The sequence below is a fragment of the Gadus chalcogrammus genome, chromosome 15 (assembly GCF_026213295.1).
Source record: "Gadus chalcogrammus isolate NIFS_2021 chromosome 15, NIFS_Gcha_1.0, whole genome shotgun sequence".
NCBI lineage: Eukaryota > Metazoa > Chordata > Actinopteri > Gadiformes > Gadidae > Gadus > Gadus chalcogrammus.
This window is the reverse complement of record NC_079426.1, coordinates 2,943,079-2,967,020: the sequence shown is the minus strand read 5'-3', so window position 1 is coordinate 2,967,020 and position 23,942 is coordinate 2,943,079. Positions and strand designations below refer to the sequence as shown.

At 45.1% G+C, this 23,942-nt stretch overlaps 1 protein-coding gene across 1 annotated transcript in view; it reads left to right on the top strand.

The window, feature by feature from the left end:
• The window catches only part of eys (eyes shut homolog), a 101,102-nt gene that overhangs the window by 11,387 nt on the left and 65,773 nt on the right, over positions 1 to 23,942 (top strand). The window contains exons 7-20 of the mRNA XM_056609869.1: positions 3,761 to 3,865; positions 5,168 to 5,307; positions 6,165 to 6,334; positions 6,664 to 6,920; positions 7,557 to 7,661; positions 12,113 to 12,235; positions 14,592 to 14,705; positions 15,805 to 15,927; positions 16,515 to 16,628; positions 18,448 to 18,570; positions 18,961 to 19,074; positions 20,010 to 20,123; positions 20,506 to 20,619; positions 23,601 to 23,798. Of these exons, the coding sequence (XP_056465844.1) occupies positions 3,761 to 3,865; positions 5,168 to 5,307; positions 6,165 to 6,334; positions 6,664 to 6,920; positions 7,557 to 7,661; positions 12,113 to 12,235; positions 14,592 to 14,705; positions 15,805 to 15,927; positions 16,515 to 16,628; positions 18,448 to 18,570; positions 18,961 to 19,074; positions 20,010 to 20,123; positions 20,506 to 20,619; positions 23,601 to 23,798 (1,914 nt within the window). The remainder of the gene's footprint in view (positions 1 to 3,760; positions 3,866 to 5,167; positions 5,308 to 6,164; positions 6,335 to 6,663; positions 6,921 to 7,556; positions 7,662 to 12,112; positions 12,236 to 14,591; positions 14,706 to 15,804; positions 15,928 to 16,514; positions 16,629 to 18,447; positions 18,571 to 18,960; positions 19,075 to 20,009; positions 20,124 to 20,505; positions 20,620 to 23,600; positions 23,799 to 23,942) is intronic.

The following is a 23,942-nucleotide window of genomic DNA, read 5'->3' as shown; positions in this document are numbered from 1 at the left end:
CTCCAGTAATGGGAAAGTGTCTCCTACAACACGGAAGGTCTTTGCGACTGATAGAATTCATCATTTTTTTGGCATCTTGCAATTCTAGCTTTGGAATTGTGAGCGGCGCTGCCGAGAAGAGCCAATTTAATTTCGGAGGCTTGCCGAGATGCTCCACATTCTCTCTAATCCCAGATCCTAACTGGATGTTTGACTGGAGTCCCCGGCATTCATCGTTCATTGAGCAAGGCTTTGAATTCTCACCAGCATGTGTTGCCGTTGAATTGGCATTTGTTGCGTCCCTAAGATAATTGACAATTCAACAATTTTTTTACAAAGTGAAAATTGGGCAATAAAATGTGGATGCCGCTTTTAAGAGAAGTACGTAGAATACAAAAGCCCTTGCCTCCTCAAAGCACTTCTGTGTCACTCTTTGTCCCTTAACCAAATCAAATATTGAAATATTGCCACTTCTATGAATGCGGCGTGCTATTCTACAGTTCAGTGTTGAACGACATTGTAGAAGCTGAGGTCTTAGCGAAGGTCATTTACATTTAAAGCATTTAGCAGACACTTTTGTCCAAAGCGACTCACAACGGTGCATTCACACACCAAAGGGTCGGAACCAAATGCGTTTGGAGAAGCCGGTCCCCACGACAACATCCACAATGCGGACTCTTGGAAGGACGGTATTACACCGTCAAAGAAAACCAAACACCACCATCGACCTAGAACGCCGCCTGCTCCCGGAGACGGCGACGACAGCGGCGGCGGTGGGCCTAACCGCCGGGTCGCCGTCGTGTTTGCTTTAGCTCCCCCGCCACATCAATGCCTTTGCCCACGTTCCCATGTTAATGCGTGAGGCGTGACCCGCTGCATGGTTAATGGACCGGCGTACACGCCGTGTATTGATCCCAGCCGTCGCCCGTGCACTGCTTCGGGTAGCGGCGTCTGCTAAATGTCTCAATGTAAACACACAGAGGGCTTTTCTAGGCAGGGAACAACACGTCTAGTGAGTCGCCCATGCTCGCGCGCCAAGCGCTCGCTTCAAGGTGCGTTCACTTGATGTGCCGTGGCATCGTGTGAAACGCACTCGGGTTTCCTTCGGGCCAGGCATCAATTTCAGCGCCCGACGTTGAGTCGCTTAATAGGTTAAATAACTTCAACTTCGACCCTGGCACACGGCCTTCCGCGGCTGTACTGACGGGGTAAAGAAACATCCCTTCTCTGGGGGAAATGGTGGAATGTTTTTAAGAAAGGCCAATTTGGGCTAAAGGAATACGATAACGGCAGAACTATATATAATGAATAGGCCAACGAAAGCCATTCATATTGTGGTTTGATTATGTATTTATGATTGATTTAATTATTCATGTCCAACACTATTGCAATCAGGCGTTCTCACGCACGTAAGTCCGTCTCTAAACTCTCCGCTCCTTTGCCAAAACCAGGTAGAAACAGTTAGAGTGTTTGTAAAAAAAACCTGCCTTGCACAACCAATGAAGAGTTTTGAGGCCTTCACGTTGGCCTTCTCATTGGGGCAGTGACCTGCAGAGGTCATGTTTGCTAATAAATACTGTCGTAATGGGTTATAAATGCCTTTGACCCCTTTCAAGCCACCAAAGGTGCCTTACACCTCCAACTCTGTTCACAAGCCCATCCCGGCCTTCAACTCAAGACCAGGTCCCCTTACAAATACACCACCCCCCCCCCCCCCAGTGAAATCTAAAAGCAACACACAATTTGAAGACCCCATCATGCAAGTCCTTCAACAGGACAATGATGCTGATGAATTGTTTTCGTCGAGCCCGGCTCCAACGGTTAGGCAACTAGCAGATGAGAACCAGAGCGAGGCGAAGAGGGAAGTAATGAATCTGATTCACAGAGAAAATATAAAAAATACTTTTCTTTTTTCATTACGTTTTTGTTGTTATTGTTTGGAATCCTGGTTGTTCTGGTTCTTAGTGGCTGTTCATAAATCTTGTATGTAATCCAGACTAACGTCTTCTCAGCATTTAGTCTTACTAATGAGACAAGGTAACATACAGAAATGTGGCGATGCTGCATTCTATGATGGATATACTAATAATAACATTAATAAGGCATACAACTTGAAAAAGAAATGAGTCAGAATAGGAAATGAGTGGGCTAATTGTTGATTTAACAGAATGCATGAATAGATTTTTTTTCAAAACAGCAATAGGCATGACTAATGACTTAATGTTTGTACGACAATTATGATGATGATAGAAGGGTAGCCACTCCATGGCAGTAGTTATTTTGGTGTACTGGTGACGTGGATGTACGCAGCAAACATCTAATTCTGAAAGAACAAGCCGTATAAATGAACACCTTGTTGCACATTTCTAAGTGCCATTGACATGTCACAGATAAAGACATGTAACCTCATTATATTAGTGGATGATTTGCTCACTTCTGCTTCAGGGAGGGGAAATGTGCGGTCTGAACCAGTTTGTTCTGATTGGTCAGTTTTGACAAAGGGCACCTTGAAATCAGCTAGGTGGGAACCGGGAATTGGACCGGCAACCCACAAGTCCTGAGCTCCACTTTGTGAGCTTAGTCTCAGTGTGTCGGCTAATGTTAAGACCAATTTAACTAGCAAAATCCTTTAAATAAATCCCCCCTATTGCATAAATCAAAATAGAGCATGCATGACCAATTTAACTTCTTCAGACTGTTTTTCTTCATTTGCAAGAGCTCACGCTTGGTGAAATTCACTTGACAGCATAAACAACACTAGCCGTGCACCATTCAGCCTCATTGTCCTACAAATTGCAGAACCAGGGTTATTTTTAAGCACGTGGCATCATTTACTGGACGCAGTCTCCCGCAGCCTTCTCTTAAAGCACATTTATACACAATAAGTACATCGATTAACCTTATGAAACCTTTTGCTACACATACTGGCTGTAAACTTCTCCGAACCACTTCCTTTGTATCTTAGGCCCCGTTTACACGAGGACGCTTGCGGGTAAAAACGACCAAATGTTTTTAGTTTTCGTTTAGACGGTGACGTCGTTTTTGGGGCATGAAAACGCATAAATCTGAAACCACCCTCCAGAGTGGAAAAGTTGAATACGCTCCGCCGTAGCGTTTCCGTCTACACTGCCAAGACGCAAAACTCTGCTCAGATCTGCTCACGTCGCGTACGCGTTTACGTCACATACATGTGCCAGTACAAGGAAATAAACAAACACGTCAGATTATTTCCATGCGTCTGACCTTCAAGCTGCTCTGGCAGCTCTAACAAGCGTACAGGAGTCTTTCCACGAAATGTACAGGATATGTTCAGATAGAATTACTGAACAGAGAAGGATCTTTTTGGTTTTTGCGGCTCGGATAAGAGAAGAAAGAAGATTCTACGCATGCGCTCAGACATGGCGGTGTTGTGTGATAGTGTATCACAGCACCACCTAGCCGCCTGGCATGCATACCAAATCGAATTCAACACTTTTGCGTCACCAAATGCACGCAAATTTCCTCCCGAAACCGCTAGTCTAAACGCGGAATAAAAAGTGAAGACGCTACGCCACTTTTGCGTCTTCTGTTCAGACCGTCATCGTGTAAACGTAGCCTTATATACCTTATGTGTGGTGCTGCCCTTTTCCTTATAAATGAACAATAAGCCGACCATCCATAAGGACGCCCACTCTCATCATCCATCTTTCCATGATGTGACCTTGCATCATGTTCTCACAGTCACAATAAGTAACACGCCCAATGCACCTCCCCCCCTCCCCTCCCCTCCTCTCCCCACCAGGACGCCACTGTGAGATGCAGACGGACGAGTGTGAGTCCGGCCCCTGTCAGCACCGCGGGACGTGCGTGGCCCTGGGGGGAGACTACCGCTGCCAGTGTCCCAAGGGTACGTTGGCCCGCCCCCACAATCCCTCTGCCCCAATGGGGAAGGCGCAAGCCATACGCTTGGAGAAGGCTCAGGAGGCCAGGGGCTGAGACTTAAGGGTCCGTAAGGGAAGTCTTCCTGGTTGGAGGAGAGAGGACGGACGGGCTGGCGGTGAGGTTGTTTAGCTACCCCCACGCCCCCCGAAAGGTTGTGGGTTCGAAACCCCATGACCGAAGTCTAGCTGTAGGCAACCTTGAGCAAGATCACTGCGACTAAATGATTTTAAGGACTTTTTTTTAACGTTACTTCTCTTGGTCTGCTTAATAGTAAACTGATTAACTTTATTATCGAACGGCCTTGGTTATAGTGAGCATACTTTTCATTTGTATTGAGGAACAGTACATAATTCTTATTGTGTCTATGTGAGATGAACCCCATCTCACCACCACATAGCGAGCCCTGCAGCGGTGATAAAAACGTCGCCCTGTTTATCTTTAAGGGGCTCTCCACAACCCAGGACAGGCTTGAGATTGACAGGTGATTCTTCCCTTGTATAAATCATCGCGCTCCCTCTGCCATATTTCAGTAAAGCCACTAAGGCGTTGTGAGTGTCGCCGTATGAAGCCTGTGGTAATATAATTTTCCAGTAATTGTTTATTATGCTTCACCGGCTGTGTCCAGATTTACGCTCATTGCTGTAAACTGATAGCCAACCCCCAGGAGAACTGGTTGATGCTGGCATGGGGGGGGGGCACATGTAGCCTCCCTGCCAGCTGGTCCTGCCGACTACCAGAGCCGTGTACACCTCGGTACCGGGTGAGGAGTAGGCAGTGTATCTCACAGCTCGGTTTTACTCTTTTTATATTTATGTAGTATCTATAGTTTTTTATAGTGTTTTACAAATAAATAGATTTTCAAATGATGACAAACATAAATATATGAATGTTTGTGTTTGTGTCTGTGTGTGAATACGTATATATACAAAACAACTGTCAGGGTAATAGGAAACGGTGGATATATTGTTAGGTTATATTATATTTCCCATCTATCTCATAACTAAATATGATTGAATACATTGACGACGCCGGACTGAGTGGATCATATATCCAGTAAAAGTATTCTGTAACAGTTCTCAGACCAGTATGAATCATGTTGTGGGGGTTTATTCATAGACTGAAGCCGAATTTCACGATAACAAAACACAGCAGCTAGGCCAATGGGAAACGTGTCTCTTCGGTACAATTTGTATTCAAAAGAAGGTGACTTGAGGTTAAACTACTGCTATTGTAGCCGGCCAATGTCAGTGATTGACTCTGCCTGCAGGTTACCATGGTAAGGCTTGTGAGCTTGATATGGACGCCTGCCTGCTGCCCGGGAACACATGCCCACCGCAGACCCAGTGTTTGGACCTTCCAGATGGGCTGAATTACACCTGCCGCACGCCTTGCCCTCCAAATCTACAGGTTTGGTGTTTTGTTTTTTTCAGGTTCAATTTAAATTCAAATGCAGTCTCTTTGTGGGTTGTAGGTTGATGATTTTCCTGGACACTTATGGTCATTCTTTCAGGGTTTCTGTGCCATGTATTTTACGAGGAACAAACTCATCATTTGGGGGTTTTGTGCCCCATGCCTCAAGGTGTTGGGTATGCAAATATAAAAGAATATCAGATTTCAGCGGAGGAAGACGATTAAGCCCACTTGTTTGAAGGTCCATCCGCCAATGACCTGCATGTTACCCAATTTCCACATTACATGATAGACTATATGAACTTCAGCCCGTAAGTCAAGGATCAGTATTCATAAGCGCCCTGCCTTCTGTAATAACTCCCCTCATTCACCGAGTCCTGACCAGCAGAATTATTAGCAGAGTCATTGCCCAGTAATGTTTATATTGCTGTTCCCGTATGGCTCGGGGGGGAACTCCTGTGAAACACCACAGTGAAGCCCTCTCTCCCCCCGCCATCCTCCAGGCCCACCTGAACCATCGTAGTGATTGACCGATATATCGGCATCGGCCGATTTTTTTCGCCGATTTTTTATTTTTATTTTATTCTTTATATTTTTGTCCCGGCATTATTCACAGACAGTTCAATTTATTTTCCTTTTTGAATTGAGACTTGTGACATTTGTTATCATCACTGTGTAATTTTTATGATGTAAATTGAGGGAGCAAAAGCAGTATCGGTTTTAAATATCGGCACAAGAAAATCGGTATTGGCGGATCGGTCATCGGCTAAAGCTGATGAAAAAGATCGGTATCGGTCCCTAAAAAAATCTAGATCGGTTGATCCCTAAACGGGGCGTCTGCTCCCCGTCTGCAGCCCTGCGCTCACGGAGGACGATGCTACCTGGACGGCGGCGGCGGCAGCGGCTACACGTGCAGCTGCGCACCTGGCTGGACCGGGCCCAACTGCCGCATAAACACCAACGACTGTGCTCAGCACCGGTGTCTTAACGGAGCCACGTGCGTGGGCGGGGCTAACGGGTACAGGTGAGTCCTGGAGGCCGGGGGGAGGGGGCGGGGCTAACGGATACAGGTGAGTCCTGGTGGGCCTCGGGGGGTGGGGCTAACGGGTACAGGTGAGTCCTGCACTCCTGACCATCCCTGGAAGGAGGGACACCCCACTCTGCGTTCCTTCTCCAGATTTCTTCCTTTCTAATCAAGTGTTTTCCGGGGGGCTAGGGGGGTGGCATAGATATATGGCCTTTTAAGCCCTTTGAGACTGTACCTGTGATTAAGGGCCTAAACAAATCCAAATGTTTGGTATTGAATTGAATCGAAGGCTTCAATGAACACCCGTGCTCTTGCCCCCTGGCTAGCTGCACCTGCCCCGGGGGGTTCACCGGGCCCTACTGCGAGGCGGGCGTGGTGGACCACTGCGTGGGTCACCCCTGCTCGCCACACGGCGTCTGCGTGGACCAGGGGCCCGACTTCACCTGTCGCTGCGCGCCGGGGTTCCAGGGGCCGCTGTGCGAGGTCCGGGTGGACGGGTGCGGCATGGGGCCGTGTGCGGACGGGGCCACCTGCGTGGACCTGGTCGGGGGTTATCGATGCGTCTGCCCCCCCGGGTATGAAGGTACGGGGCCCTCTGGGGTTTTTGCCGAGGAACAGGCGATGGGGTGATGTTGAGTGACGTCGAGATTAGGATTAAAACCCCAACGTGCGTAGTTTGGTTTTGAGATTTTCCCGGCGTTTTTCCCAGCGGGGCGGGAAAATGCAAATCCTACAAATGATTCTACATTGGTTTAATTAAGTGTCATAAAACTGAAGTGGCGACGTGTGGATTCGGCACAGAGGAAACACTCAACTTGTCGTGAGGACACAAACCAGCACTTAAACGGGGGAAAACTGTATAATATGCCCAAAGGAATAATGTATATGGGACCAAACGCAGGTATTTTGGCACAGACCCAAACGAAGGATGAAACTGGGAGAGTCAGCCACTTAATGAAACAAATGCCTTGTTTAATATGCCAGGTGCAAGTCACTGTTTGAGTACATTAATACCTTTTGGCCATTATGGAAAGGCTGTTTAAGATGTTGTGACAGTCTGCTGCTGTTGGAATCCAGATTTGGTCATTAAAAGCTAATAACACATGACTAATGGATTTGAAGTCTTCGAGAGGTGCCCCTCTTGATCGTATGTCATCCTGGCTTCCTGTGTTGAACCGTGGAGACGGAGGGTTGTCACATTCGCTCTGTCTCCTCACAGGAAGGACCTGCTCCGAGGACGTAGGCGACTGCTGGTCTCGGCCGTGTGTCAACGGAGGGTCCTGTGTGGATCTGGTTGATGGTTACAACTGTACCTGTCCTCTTGGTGAGTAGAGAAGGAACAACGTGTGGCCCCAAGGTCTTTCTATCCACGATGTGATGCTTTGGACGATTTGGTTTGACCTCCTTCCAACCTCACTGCAAGTGAACTTAATAAAATGCACAAAGCGTGACAATAGCAAATGTATTTCATCGTCTATTAATAATAGGGTATACATTTTTTTTCTTCTGATCCACGCACAGATTTTATTTTATTCTATATTAAAAAATATATAAACACAGTCTGAATAAATAAATGGCTATTTGGCACATTCCCTTCACCCAAAGTAGTTGAATTCATAAAGATAGGGCCGTTGATTGATGATTCATCTACACATAATAATCCAGCACATTGTTAAACATGTCCTTCAAGACCCCTAGTATAATAGCCGGAGTACATTGCTATATTTGGTTTCAGTACTTGGTGGTGGTGGTGGTGTTGGTGGAGTTGTTTATATTCCCTTCAATATGCATTCAGTCGCCAATTTAATCAATCTGTATTCTGGCGCCTTTCACTAGATATTCTGCCCATTTTCTCCAAGACTGCTCCAAATCAGAGTAGATACTTATCTAGATATAAATATACATTGACCGGTCAGGGGTGATATGTGTTATTTTATGATAAAAAAAAGGTTAGAAAAAATCTATGTTCCCCATTCAATTTGGATTCCAGACAGCGTGTCCATGTCCATACTCAGAAAAGAAACCCTTTCATATCCATACCTTCTCCCTGCTCTCCTCAAGCATGCTCAGTACCAGAGCTGCTGCTGAGGGACACTTCAGTGCAGCTGTTGAGATTGGGTCGTCCAGACAATGTTTTTTTGTTGTTGTTGTTGTCGTCCTTGTTGAACGTCATGGATAACTCATTGGCCTTCCAGGCATTCGGCAGCATGAGAAACATATCCATATACATACATTAGAGACCTCTTATGATCTCGTTCTGTTTATCTCCCTTTTTTCAAGTAGCAGCATGGGGATAAGATGTGTGTGTGTGTGTGTGTGTGTGTGTGCGTGTGCGCGTGTGTGCTCGTGTGCGTGTGTGTGCGTGCGGGAGTGGGTTTCAAAGGCAGAAGGGTGTCTATGTGTTCTCAATGAGCGTCTGTGTGTATAGGTTTAGAGATTTTCCCTAAGCCATTTTCAGTCGATTTCGTGTTTGTTCTTTCTTGTAAGAAAACGCCATGTTAACATACTTCAGTCGCTATGGAGTTCACAGGTTATGTGTTGGACATAGTATAGTATAGCGGTACCAACGGATACCCGCTCCTCCATGCTGGTCGTCTGATATGAGACTGATGACTGGGAGACATAGGAGACTGATGACTGGAAGACATAGGAGACTGATGACTGGAAGACATAGGAGACTGATGACTGGAAGACATAGGAGACTGATGACTGGAAGACATAGGAGACTGATGACTGGAAAACATAAGAGACTGATGACTGGCAGACATAGGGGACTGATGACTGGAAGACATAGGTGACTGATGAGAGGAAGACATAGGGGACGGATGACTGGAAGACATAGGAGACTGATGACTGGAAGACATAAGAGACTGATGACTGGAAGACATAGGGGACTGATGACTGGAAGACATAGGGGACTGATGACTGGGAGACATAGGAGACTGCTGACTGGAAGACATAGGAGACTGATGACTGGAAGACATAAGAGACTGATGACTGGAAGACATAGGAGACTGATGACTGGAAGACATAAGAGACTGATGACTGGAAGACATAGGAGACTGATGACTGGAAGACATAAGGGACTGATGACTGGAAGACATAGGAGACTGATGACTGGAAGACATAGGAGACTGATGCTATGAAAACATAAGAGACTGATGACTGGAAGACATAGGGGACTGATGACTGGAAGACATAGGGGACTGATGACTGGAAGACATAGGTGACTGATGAGTGGAAGACATAGGGGACGGATGACTGGAAGACATAGGAGACTGATGACTGGAAGACATAAGAGACTGATGACTGGAAGACATAGGGGACTGATGACTGGAAGACATAGGGGACTGATGACTGGAAGACATAAGGGACTGATGACTGGAAGACATAGGAGACTGATGAGTGGGAGACATAGGGGACTGATGACTGGGAGACATAGGAGACTGATGACTGGGAGACATAGGAGACTGATGACTGGGAGACATAGGGGACTGATGACTGGGAGACTGATGACTGGAAGACATAGGAGACTGATGACTGGAAGACATAAGAGACTGATGACTGGAAGACATAGGGGACTGATGACTGGAAGACATAGGAGACTGATGACTGGAAGACATAGGAGACTGATGACTGGAAGACATAGGAGACTGATGACTGGAAGACATGGGGGACTGAAGACTGGGAAACATAGAGTTGCTGTAGTCATAGCTATTGTTCGTTGTTGTTGCGTTTCGAATGGTAATGGTGGACTGAAGCTGTGTATGGTGAGGTTGAAGTTGTATGACTGTGATCAAAGCAGAAACACAGTAGGGCTGAAGGTCACGGCTGAAGGCCCCCTACTGGGGGGGGATGTGAATACATCGTCGCTATGCATTATTTATGAGGTGTGGATTCAGGATGAGATAGCTAGATACATAGTGCTGTCTTTGTTTTAATGTTGCCATGTAAAAACATTTTTTTACGTTTTACATATAACCTACCACTTTCAGCCTTTTACAAAATCGAAAAACATTGATTTGCGTTATACAATCCACCGTTAAAGGCTATTATGCAATATAAAGCGTTGAAGTACAGGCAAAACTTATCTTGCTAGCCCAAAATAATACATTGAGTATACCACTCAATTAATGTCAAATTGTTTCATTGTTTCCTTTCTCATCTGTCACATTCACTTTACTCTGTCATGGCAACCCCACTCGAAACAAAAGTACAAAAACAACATTTGCAAATCTAAGTATGTAAAGCACAAAAACACTTGAAAGAAAATTATGGGGGCAGTGAGTACAGTGCTTCCGTACTGAATCATCCTTGACAGCATTTTTAAAACAAAAATACAAAATCGCGTCTCATTGTTGTTTATTTTGTTGTTTGTTTACATGGCGTTCTTTCTTTTTGCATTTATACCGTCTTAATAAAACAATGTTTGTCTGAATAAAAAGTAACAACTATCACAGTATATTATTATATTATCATATTCCCTGTTTTCTAAAGCCTTCACAATCATTCGCTACAACGGTAAAATACAGAGAGTTCCCATTCGTCAGTGTACATTTGGTCATCATAAAACATTCCCCGTAAGTTGATTTGGGTGGAAAGCAGAGCACTGTAGAGGCTGTAACTCCCCCTCGTTACTCCCTGGGTTTCTGTGGCAGATTTATAGACAGGTGCTCCTTGATCTACTTTGCCTTGCAGAAATCTAGTTGTGTAAGTGATTTTTCCTGCTCGTTTAATAAATATGGATAAAGCACTTCCTGACGGGGCGGTGTAGTGAAAGGTATCGCAGAAAAAACCCCTCACAAATGTCACGGTTACTTGTCCTAACGATGCCTGAAGGTTCACACAGACTTCTGTTATCAGACCGAGTTCATGTTTTAGGACGATTTAAAATCGCGTGTTTTTGTAAAACCTTACTTGAACTGTGTGAACGTATACTTTGCTCACAGACACACAATACCTTTGCTTTAATGTATTTGAACACTGTTTTTTAAGCAGTAGTGGAGACTTAAACTCTGCCACTGCGTTTTTAAATCAAACCCTTTCGTCATGTTAATCTTACTTTAGTTAGTCAGGCTGGGATAACCCGGTGATTGTTTCACGCCATGGTCTTCCTGCCTTTGAATTTAAGTAAGCCAACATTGCAGTGGGAGTCCCATTTGGAGAGGGTGACACTGTAAATGTGACATTCCTTCATGCAACATTAACCTCAGAGTGGATTGCACGCACAATTGGTTATTAAACACTTCTGAAACACTTTGTCGGAGCCAATAGCTGTCCATTAACCAGTGGAGGCAATACGTACGAGACAGAGAGAATAGCTGGAAGGTCATCAAACGCGCATTTATTTATTTTATTTTCTGCATTTCCCATACAAATTGAAGGCACTTTGTCGGTTTATTACATTTATTTTCTGTATACAAAACCTGGCCTACGTGCTTTGAGTGGTTCGGCTTTAAATTACGTGTCAAAGGCGGCATTAAATAATGCTAACATGGTTTCCAGCAGATGAGCAACAGTTGAGTAACATTTCAATGTGTCCATGTAGGAAACAAAAGGAAAACATTTGATATCATTGACGTTTCAGGCGATATTACATTATAACACCGTAATAAAGTATCTTGTTCGGTGTCTAACAAGCATTATAGGTACAAAACGAAGCAATAGAACACAAAACTCATAGATTTGTGTTTTGCTTTTCTTTTAATAAATGCATGCAAATCCAAACGCCTGCGTGTAGTGAATACGATTGCGTTTGTGTGTGTCCGGCTTCAGGTTTCGGAGGGAACGATTGCTCTGTGGACGCGGACCCGTGCTCAGCTGGAGTGTGCAGCGACCACGCGCTTCACTGCACCGAGGCCTCTGACGGGCGAAGCGTCAGTTGTCAATGTGAAAGCGGTAAGCTAAGGTCACCCAGTCGACGCACAATGAGACTCGCTTTCACTTGTGAGTAAACTACTGTTCACGCCAACCGATTTTTAAAAGAGGAAATATTGACACAAAACGGTGATGGATGGTTGGTGTGTAGAGAATGATGTTTGACTTCATCCCTGATCGACCCTCCCCCCTCTCCCCCCTCTCCCCTATTGAGTGAGCGGACGTATTATCCGGCTGGTTATGGGTTTTAAAAGCTATCATGGTAATCCATTTGTTTTAGTTGACCTGGCTGACATTTAGCTAAAGGCTAATCGTTCGTTCAAACTAGCCTGGGTAAACCTAAGATTTAACTAGCCTGGTTAACCTTGACCAATAGCTAGCATGGCTAATCTTTACCTTTGCCAGTTACCTTTAGCAAGCCTGGCTAAACTTTATTTTGAGGTAGCTTGGCTAACCTCTACATTTAGCTAGAATGTTTAACATTTGGCGGCAACTAGCCTGGCTTACCTTTGCTTTATCTAGCATGGCTAACAATTCGCTTCCACTCCCCATGCCACCATTTACTCCACATACCGCTCCACATTTCCACAGGTTAGAACCTCTATTGCATTAGGTATATGAAGAGGGGAAATATCTGAATGCAATTAACTTTGGTGCTTTGAATGAAAATATTTACTTGCCAAGCCCAATCATCATTCACGGGGGTACAGCGAGTGGCCTGACGCCTGTTTTCATCTGAACGGTTATTACATAGTAGTTCATGTTGCCCAATCAATAACCTGAACTTCATTACTCCTTCTGCACTTATGCTTGACATGCGTCAGAGTGAGTGATGCTGAGCGTTTTCGTATGTAAATGAAAACAACCCCGCAGCGAGATGATCTCACCACGTCACCGCTCAAGGGCATGCTATCACACAACATGGTTTATTGGTATTATTTTCATAATAAATGTTTCTTGTTAGAGGACTTGGCATTCAGCTAATCAGATTTGCTTGAATCCCCTTTTTTCAGTCAATTTGGATCTGACTTGAGGTGACTGTAATTTACAGTCCTTACAGTTATTAGCTGATAATGTTCGTTGTGGGTGGGTGCAGTACATGCTGTTGACATTAAAGTGAATGGTCGTTTGTGATTGAATTTACACAATGATGTTTTAGAGGGATCTAGTTAACAGGATGAACTATGACAATGGAGATGTAAGGATTATGACTCCTAATAAAACACGTTTATGAAAATGTATTATAGACTGTTGAAAAAATCAAAATGGCACAAGCAGGAAATATAAATTCATTCATATTGGTGCATTGCAAATGAGAATATACATAGCACTGCTTGAAAAAATAACTGCATCGTGCCACTTTTATAATTCATATAAATTCTGCAAGGACTTCCTTTTTACAGCCAAAAGTCATTATAATTTCATAATTATCCTCTATTCAATATTTGACTAGTCAGCCATTGTAGTGCAACATGTTTTGCTGCGCATTCATGGTAAGAAACACATGCGCCACTCTCTTTCCATTACCGTCAACGTTTTTCAAACATAGCCATTTGTGAGTTTGCTGTAGCCTGTTAAACAAAAGCTTAGTGCTTAGTTTGAATATATACTGCATATACGTTAACCATTTACAATTCATGTAACCTCTTGGAAGTGTTATTTGTTTTAAACCATTTCTATGATCGATATTGCTATGATATGCAATTCTCATATAATGTTGTCAATCGTTAAAAAAAAAAACATGCAGTCAACTCTCATATGAACATATTATTCTGCACATTTGTGTGTGTGTGTGTGTGTGTGTGTGTGTGTGTGTGTGTGTGTGTGTGTGTGTGTGTGTGTGTGTGTGTGTGTGTGTGTGTGTGTGTGTGTGTGTGTGTGTGTGTGTGTGTGCATGATGTATGTGTGTTTGTGTGTGCGTGCATGATGTATGTGTGTGTGTGTGTGTGCGTGCATGATGTATGTGTGTGTGTGCATGATCTATATGTATGTGTGCATGATGTATGTGTATGCATGGATGATGTATGTGTATGTCTGGATGGACATGGATATCATTTGCTGTGTTCGAACGGCCCTGTGTTCTCGAAAGCAGAATGCACGGGGATGACCGAAAACAGAAACAGCATCTCGCCCGTTGGGTGTCATAAATCAGCATGGCAACGACTGTCTCTTATTAACCATGATTAAATGACTCAGTGAGCACCATCTACACGTGTGTCTGGCCCGGCTCTTTGAGTCAATACTGGCTCGTGAAGAAAAAGACGTCTCACCGCAACCCCCCACCATATAAGAGGATCTTATTTGGCCGAGGAACTAAGCCAAGCGAGTGAAATTCAATATGTGTGGGTTTGTATTTTTCATATCCCGTGTGCCCCAGGTTTCGGAGGGCCACTCTGTGACGTGGATCTGAACGAGTGTGCGTCACACCCCTGCCTCAACCGGGGGACGTGCGTGGATGGGGCTGACCTTTATCAGTGCTTCTGTCCAGATGGTATGTGGTATCCTCAGAATATATGTCGTATTGTCGCGTTCACGCTCGACTGCTTGAATTTGCTGTTTACCTCCTGTTTGCGGAATACTTGTGTGTGGTTTGATATTAATGACTTGGGTAAAGCGAGTCACATCGGCTTACTTTTTCGGGAGGCACTCTGTACCAACATTAGCAATGCTTTAGTCTAATCTCTCCCATTTCCCAAAGTTTCCGAACTGACAAAATCCACAAGATTTGAATCGTCCTCTGCGTAAGCTTCCAATTTGGTTGCTGAACCCACCGCATTCACAAATATTTACAACGTCCGGCTGTCGTCTGCCGCGTTGACGATTTGCATACTTAAATGCTTAATTAACGCGGTCGCTCGGTGAGAGCCACTTGTATCATTACGAGCGAGAGTGTGGTCATAAATACCTAGCCACATTCCCCGCGATTTCTTGCTTCGGTTGACAAGCGCGACCCCGGCCTTACGAGACATACCTCTGATTAAACCTTGATTGCGAGCGAGGACTGTTATACATTATTAATGAAGTCAGGATAATTGTCAAATTTTATGATATGGAGAGAGGTGGAAATTGGTTCCATGGTCAGTTTGAGAAATGATGAGAATTTGACCCGCGCTGATGGCGGCGATAGGCGCGCATTAGTCATGCGCTTCCAGCCCACCCGTCCCGTGACAGCGCTAATGATAGCCATTTTGTAGCGTGACCATGCAGTGGAATACGTTTATGGTCGAATTAAATCGAATACATGGGAACAGAGCTCGCTGCTTTTCACTTCACTCTTTGTTCTTGAGAAACCAGCCCCAAAAAAGACGTCACATTAATATACCAAGGAACTCACAGTTTGAGGAATACAATCGCAACACGGGTGTACGACAACGACGAAGAAACAGCAGCGGTTAACTAGGTCATTATGTGTTTCTTTGTGGTATTTCTTTGTATTTGTGTTGCCTTTGCGGTGAACCGTAATGTCTATATCGATCTCTTGTTGTGAGAATAATTTGATGCTAGGATTGTTTTTTTTTTAAGCCATCAGCCCCTGCCATTAGTCATTCACCTTGTGTCCTTGATGAGTTTTTTCTCTCCTCTCACTGTAGGCTTTGAGGGGCTGAATTGTGAAACAGATCGTGATGAATGTGGCCACGGACACTGCACCAATAATTCTACATGTATTGACCTGGTTGCAGACTACGAATGCATATGCCCTTTGGGATTCACCGGTAGGCTGGGGTCGTCATCCCTTACTTCATCTTCTGAGAGAGAGAGAGAGAGAGAGAGAGAGAGAGAGAGAGAGAGAGAGAGAGAGAGAGAGAGAGAGAGAGAGAGAGAGAGAGAGAGAGAGAGAGAGAGAGAGAGAGAGAGAGAGAGAGAGAGAGAGAGAGAGAGAGAGAGAGAGAGAGAGAGAGAGAGAGAGAGAGAGCGCGCGTGAAAGAGACAGAGGGAGAGAAATGAGGATTTGTATGTCTGTGCGTGCACGTGCCTTTGTGTGCATTCATCAATTAATGTACAAAATTTCAAAGCATAGGCGTCCAATACATAGCTTTCAGATGTCCAAGCGTACATTATCTAAGTCCAGAAAATTAGCATACACATCATGTTGTGCATTAAAACCGTAGCCTTTTCACATACAAAACATAAAGCAACGTGTGTGCGTTGTAGATTACAGCAATCGGCCGTGTTTCATGTTACAGTTCTCTCCAAGAAAGATCTATGAGCACGCAGCCTTTATTCCTGCTCTGATGTGCTTCCATCTCTCCCCGCTCTTTCTGTCCGTTGTGCTTTCTTCTCCCCTCTTCCTACATGTCAGATAAAAACTGCTCGACACCCGTCAGAGCCTGCGTCTCAGATGAAACGCCGTGCCGGAACGGGGGTACCTGCTACCAGTCCACCACTGGAGAACTTGGCTGTGTTTGCGCCCCAGGTATGGCATCCCCCCCCCCCCCCCCTCTCCACACACACTCTCACAATCTTAGAAACACAAGGCACACTTTATCACAGAATCGTTGTGTCGAGTTCAAAAGGCACTTCAAGATTGCTTTCTTTCCTTTGTTTGGTAATCAAGCTCTTTGGTCATTTCACTTTCATTTAATTATTTCAAGTATATATATTTTTTTCCCTTATATTGCTGTTGAATGATATCCGGCGTAATTAAAGCTTGTGTTTATAAGTGTGTCTGTGTGTGTATCCACACTAATCTCCCTTGTAAATTATATTTGAAAGGCATGTCAAACACACATTGATTGCGTCGAGTGGCCCGTGTTACCAGAATCACTTTAACTTTGTTTTTCTTTGTTTCCAAAAAACATGCGTGACGACATTCAGAAATCCGCAAAGAATCTGTGTATAATTACAAACAAAAAACATGCAAACTCCCACTTTCCTCAGTGTTCTTCCCACCCCCTTCCCAGAGAGTCCGGTGCCTTAAGGCTGCGGCTGGCAACACAATAAAATATGCAAATCGTCAGAAAGCAAGATGATGTAATACCAGTGTCCGGAAAAAAGGACAAGCAATGGTTCTCCCCAGTGCAAACCACCAACTGCAGGGAAGTCCCGTACAAACCGGGACTACCACACACACGCACACACACCGCAACCAATGCTCCCGCCACCCTTCCAGGATTCCACGGCACTAAAGTGCGCCTCAGTGGGGAACGAGTGCGTCTCAAATCCTCGAGACCCCGAGGGGAGTGTGTCGTGTGAGGCGCTGCCAGATTCCTACTGGTCTGTGTGTTGGGTGGCGCACAGGGCCGCACGGTGACACCCCCCTAGGGCACTGCGTGGGGGGCTGTGCCGTGGGGGGCTGTGCCATTGGTGGCCCGACCTATGCGGATCGTACCACAGGGTCGAGGTGTGGTTGTTTACCTGCTGGGTCCCATGCATCTTCTTTAAACTCGGCGATGGATGTCTGCATACTGTAAAGCCTTTTTTATTCATATTTCTACTGATGTTGAATGTCTTTTTTCTATGATTACCGTTAGCAGAGAGTGTTTTCTTCCAGAGATGTGATGGAACAGTTCTTGGGTGGTGCTTGGGTGTTTTTCGTAATCATGTGCGCTGAAATATACAAACAGGTCTTTTGCATCCGTCATGATTTATTTAAAGGCTGAATAATCCAGGGAAGATTACATGAATAAATCATTGCATAAAAAACAAATATAATATTATCAGGTTAATATTTCATGCATACAGTTTGACACATTGCACCACATAGAGGAAGAGGGGCATGACATGAGATATTAGGAAATTGTTCATTTCAAAGACTTAAAATCCTACAGAAATTACAAAAAACAACAACAAAAATCTCAATAGGTTGTTTAGTTTTGTTGCCCAGGGTTTAATTTCTGTATCTGGAAGTAAGGGAAGGCTTGCGGGCCCATAGTATAGCAAATACTGTTAAGCTAGCTTGCTGTAAAATGTCCATCAAATATTAAAGCAAAGTGTGAACATTGTTAAATCGACACCAAAAAAAATCGACTAACTGAATATCCATGCCCAGAACAGTTTGTTTCAAAGACCGATAAACCAAAAGACCACCATAGAAAGTCTCGGCCTTTAATTTTCCCCACTCTCACGCTTCCTTCCCCGACTGACTTCCTGTTCCAACCGCTGTCGATGGGATTTTAATAATAGAGCAAGCATGTTTTTCGCTTCCCAACGTGTTAGTTGCAGGACAACTCAAGGGCGATTCATGTAGGACACACTCTTTCCCTCCCTCTCTCTCACTCTCTCTTCCCCCGTAGGTTTAACGGGTCACTTTTGCGAGGTTAACATGGATGACTGCGATACGAATCCATGCGGCGTCCTCAGCATATGTCAGCAGACCCTGGAAGGCTACAGCTGCTACTGTGCACCTGGTTTCATAGGTAGGTTAGCCAGGATACCGTTGCAGTAGAAGCAGTGGTAGTAGTTCCTGCTCTCTAATTATTCTTCTCTTGACTATTCGGACAAGGGGGCTATTCTTGTACATATGTATGTCTGTAGCTGATATAGCACAAATGGGTGTGGGTGGGTGTGTGTGTGTGTGTGTGTGTGTGTGTGTGTGTGTGTGTGTGTGTGTGTGTGTGTGTGTGTGTGTGTGTGTGTGTGTGTGTGTGTGTGTGTGTGTGTGTGTGTGTGTGTGTGTGTTGGAGGGGAGTCGGTTCTATTTTATATTTGGTTGTTGTATCCGTTGCTCCATACAATCTACAGATTCGGCGCTGATGTCCATGCTAACATTGCTAACCATGTGTGTGTTTTTTTTTTTCCCTTCTCAGGGAACAAATGTGAGATTGAGGTGGATGAGTGCCTGAGTCTGCCCTGTCACAACGGGGGCTCCTGTATCGATGAGCTGAACTCATTCAGCTGCCAGTGTCCTTCTGGGACCACAGGTGTGCTCACCTATCACAACACATCAGGGCTTTTCCTTTGTGGAGTCAACAGCCAGACACTCTGACAGGGCCTTGAATCCCACAGAGGGCACACACACTTTCCCTTCTGCTTTTATTCCTGTCTGTGTCCATAAAGGCAGGCAGGGGAACAAAGCCGGCAAGCATGTCCCGTGTAAACCTTCCCCATCGTTCTCCCACCCATCATATTTTGACAGTCTTTAATGGCCCACGCTTAAGCCAAACTGTTTTTTTTTTTAAAAATCTTCTTATTCTTTTTTTATTCCGCCGCTTGCCAAAAAACGTCTAGATTTATATCAGGTAGCGTCGGAGATAAATTAAGAAATCGATTAAAACATTATTAAAAACAATGACGGACACCGGCAAATGAAGGGGGAAATAAAGAACGCTGAACATGAGTTACGACGGTGGCAGACTAATAATGAAGAAGATAGCCTGATCCGCGCGGTGCATTAGACCGGGCCGGACTGCAGTCGCCCCCTGCTCCCCTGCCAACATCTGAAAGCTGTCTGGAGCCTCTTAGTATGGACAACACTGGACTAAGTGTGATCCAGATATAAACAAGTTCCTCTGCGAGGCACGTTGACCGACCTCGTCCCCCCTCAGGAGGTAAACAAATATGTTGTGACTGCGGGTACACTGTCATGTCGCCCTGCCACAAAGGTCATAGGTCACGCAGCAAATTACATTTCTTGAAAATGTGTCTGGGACGTATGCAGATGCACAGTGCTTTGCTTCGGTCCAGCCAAATGGGACTGAGTGTAAACATGTTTAAATGTATAAACATTATCTCTGAAAGGGAATCTGCATAATTTAGATTCTTGTTTACGTAAAAAAAAACATTATTTGTGTCTGCATTTCTTTTTTTTGTGGCATCATGGTAAACACTGCATATTGTTGAACTTATTATTTTACAGGCAATTACTGTGAAATCAACATAGACGAGTGTGCCTCTTCTCCCTGCCTGCATCACGGGACGTGTATCGACTTGGCCGACGGCTTCCACTGCGTCTGTTCGCCCGGCTTCACCGGTCAGTCCCTTTGATCACTGTTGACCTCAGGTCGTGGTGTTCAAAACCAAAACACATCCTTTATTGAATAGAGACGTTTGAGCAGAACATCGTTCGTCATCGTCATCTTCATGTTCTCTCTATGACTCTGTCTCTGTCTCTGTCCCTCTCTCTCTCTCTCTCTCTCTCGCTCTGTCTCTCGCTCTCTCTCTCTCTCTCTCTCTCTCTCTCTCTCTCTCTCTCTCTCTCTCTCTCTCTCTCTCTCTCTCTCTCTCTCTCTCTCTCTCTCTCTCTCTCTCTCTCTCTCTCTCTCTCTCTCTCTCTCTCTCTCTCTCTCTCTCTCTCTCTCTCTCTCTCTCTCTCTCTCTCTCTCTCTCTCTCTCTCCCCTCTCCCTCGTCCCAGGTGCTGAATGTGACCTTGACATTGACGAGTGCTCCTCTTTTCCGTGTAAGAACGGAGGCTCCTGCATTGACCAGCCTGGTAATTACCTGTGCCATTGTGTGGCTCCCTTTAAAGGTAATGAGCACGGTGGGAATGGGGGACAAAAAGCAAAGTTAATTAACTTTACATACTGCTCCTTTCACCTGCATGTACACTGCTCCTGCACACACCCCAAAATGAGTGCTCGCTTTTAATTGCTCCCCGGATTCGAGGAAGCAGACGTTCTTTTGGGTAATGGCTCAATATTTGCGATCGCTGAGCACATGATTTACGCTCACGTTTTTGTTTCAGTGACTATATATCGAGCGGATTCGTTTTAGACTTGTAGAAAAGTATGTATTTTTATCGGGGGCGAATATATTCGATCAGAAACTAATTTCGCTCTTCACTCCTGAATTAGATAAGACGGATCCCCGTAGGGCTATAGTTAGCTCGAACAAACATTCACCCCGGCGAGGTTTGGCAAACACAACGCGTCGCTGGTTGTAAGAGAAGCAATCTCCTCAGCCACTCTCCCCCCCGATCTGACATCTCACTCGTTGTTGGAGCCCGGCCCGGCCACTCTCCGCTGGGCTGATTGACACACTGATGCCCAAACAATTGGCGCAGGAAGGAGAGCAGAGCAGACTCGTGTGTAGGCCGTCACCCGACACCACAAGGATGTCCTGGAGCATTTAAACAACAGATCTATAGAAACGGATCAAAACTGCGTTGACAAACAAATGTGCATTTATTTTGAGGCGGACGTTCTCTCTCTCGTCTCCGCGGCCCTCTCTCTCGTCTCTTGGCCGGACGGGGACGAGCCCGGATGAAGGGAAGGTGGGGTCGAGGGAGGGGTACAGCCGGGTTTTAACGCTAAAGACAAGCTGTTGTAGCATGAGACCCGTGTGACTTTGACCCTCGGGAAACCAGCAAAGGAAACGTGGCCTCGGTAGGAGTCCAAATGTAGCTCTGCTGCTGCGACGACGCATCGCACCGCGTGGAGACGCAGCCAAGAAACTGCAAAGGGACGCCATGTGCCAGGAGTAAACAGCCGAGTAGAGTCACTGTTTGCATAGGAGTAGAGTTGTGTCTCGTGGTGTATTTTAATAGCGAATGACAAGCAATCCAACAGCATGAGTCAAACCAAGGGTGATTAGCTGGTACGATGCCAGGATAAAACTAATTCAATCTCTAGACTGCATCTTTTGTCTATTAGCATGCGGGTTCATACTGTTGGGGTGAATTGCCCCAACAATATGAATCTGCCAGCTAATTGCCTAAAGATGCAGTCTAAAGATTCAAAGTTTTCGTCTGATCGTTGGAGTTCTTCTGCGACTCCAGTGTGCTTGTTGCCATTTCATCTGGACCTCATGATAGAAAAGGACCCTTTTTATTTGTAGTGAGGTTGGGCAGGAAGGGCAGAGAGTGTGAGTGAGCAAAGAAGCGTTTGCAGAGGTAACAGGAAGTGGGAGAGTTCCTTTTCCTGTAAGAGTATGTGTTAATTGTGTGTGGAACTGGAGAGTTTATAAGGTCACCACACTGGGTCTCACAATCTGTATGAAATCATCCGAACTGGAAGCAATCACCAATGAAAAATACACTACCTGCACATCTGATCAAAATGTAAGTTTGGTCACAGCCCATGTTTCACGTTGCTTACATTCATACCATTTCAGCTTACCTACATTTGTGCGACTACTTTTTGTGGAGCAAAATCCAATTTACACAACCCAGTAATACACTGACTTTGTGTACACCAGCGACATTAGCATTTTTGACTTGACTTGTCTTGAATAGCAACCTCTTCTCAAGTAACCTTGATGTTTATTTCCGTCGCTGTCTGGTATTCAATGCGTTTCGCGGAAATGAGAGGAGATATGCGACAGGTCCCTTGTTACGCATGCTTCTGCATGCCTGTTCGCTTTCTACTCTCTACGTTGCGCCTCTGATCCGCCAGATATATGGTGCGTCGCTGTGAAAACCTTGATACTGCATACAAATCCACCTTTGTCAGTTAAGTGTAAACATGTTCATAAAACGACACCCTGTGTTGCATCTCAGAATGCTTGTGCTTGATTCTCACTCAATGATATTCAGTGTCATTCTCTTTCCCCATGATGTCATGTTGTTAAATTTAACTTGGGAATCTGTACATTTAAACGTATACAAAGAAAAGCACATGTGCCCTAGTCATTTGGGTAATAACATAGTCTTAACATACTATTATCATACTTTTGACTTACTCATTACATATGCTTAACACACTACACCCATACTATTGGCATACTCTTAACACTCTTAACATACTATCAAATACCCCCAACCACACGACTCTATTAGCATACTCTTAAAACGACCTCAACATATACTTTCAACACACTCCTAACCGCACAATGCAATTAGCATACTTTTAACACACCCTCAACCTACTCCTTACCACACATTTGTATTAGTATACTCCTAACCACACAATTCTATTAGCATACTCTTAACACACTGTCAAAATACTTTCAACATACACCAAACCACACAATAATATTAGCATACTCCTTACAACACAATTCTATTAGCGCACTCTTAACACACTCTCAACATACTTTCAACATACTCATAACCACACATTTCTATTAGCACACTCTTAACACACTCAACATACTTTCAACATACTCCTTACCACACAATTCTATTAGCATACTCATAACCACACAGTTCTATTAGCATACTCTTAACACACTCAACATACTTTCAACATACTCCTTACCACACAATTCTATTAGCATACTCATAACCACACAATTCTATTAGCATACTCATAACCACACAATTCTATTAGCATACTCATAACCACACAGTTCTATTAGCATACTCATAACCACACAATTCTATTAGCATACTCATAACCACACAATTCTATTAGCATACTCATAACCACACAATTCTATTAGCATACTCATGACACACTCATGACATCATCCCAACATACACTTTTCACACCATAACTCCTAACACCCGACCCACATGGTCCTAACAAGCTGCGTCATCATTCCCCCCCCCCCCACCCTGTCTGCCCCCAGGCCAGACCTGCGAGCTGCGGCCGTGCGAGGCCAGCCAGCCGTGCGAGAACGGCGGCGAATGCGTGGAGGAGCGCGACGGGGACCTCTTCCCCCTGGGCTTCCGCTGCAGCTGTCGCCGCGGCTACACGGGGCACCGCTGCGAGACCAACGAGGACGAGTGCCGCTCCAACCCGTGTGTCAACGGGTTCTGCTACGACGGTAGGGGAGAGGGGGAGAGGGGGAGAGAGAGGGAGAGAGGGGGAGAGGGGGGGAGAGAGAAAGAGAGAGGGAGAGAGGGAGGGCAAGAGAGAAAGAGAGAGGGAGAGAGGGAGGGGGAGAGAGGGAGAGGGGGAAAGGGGGGGA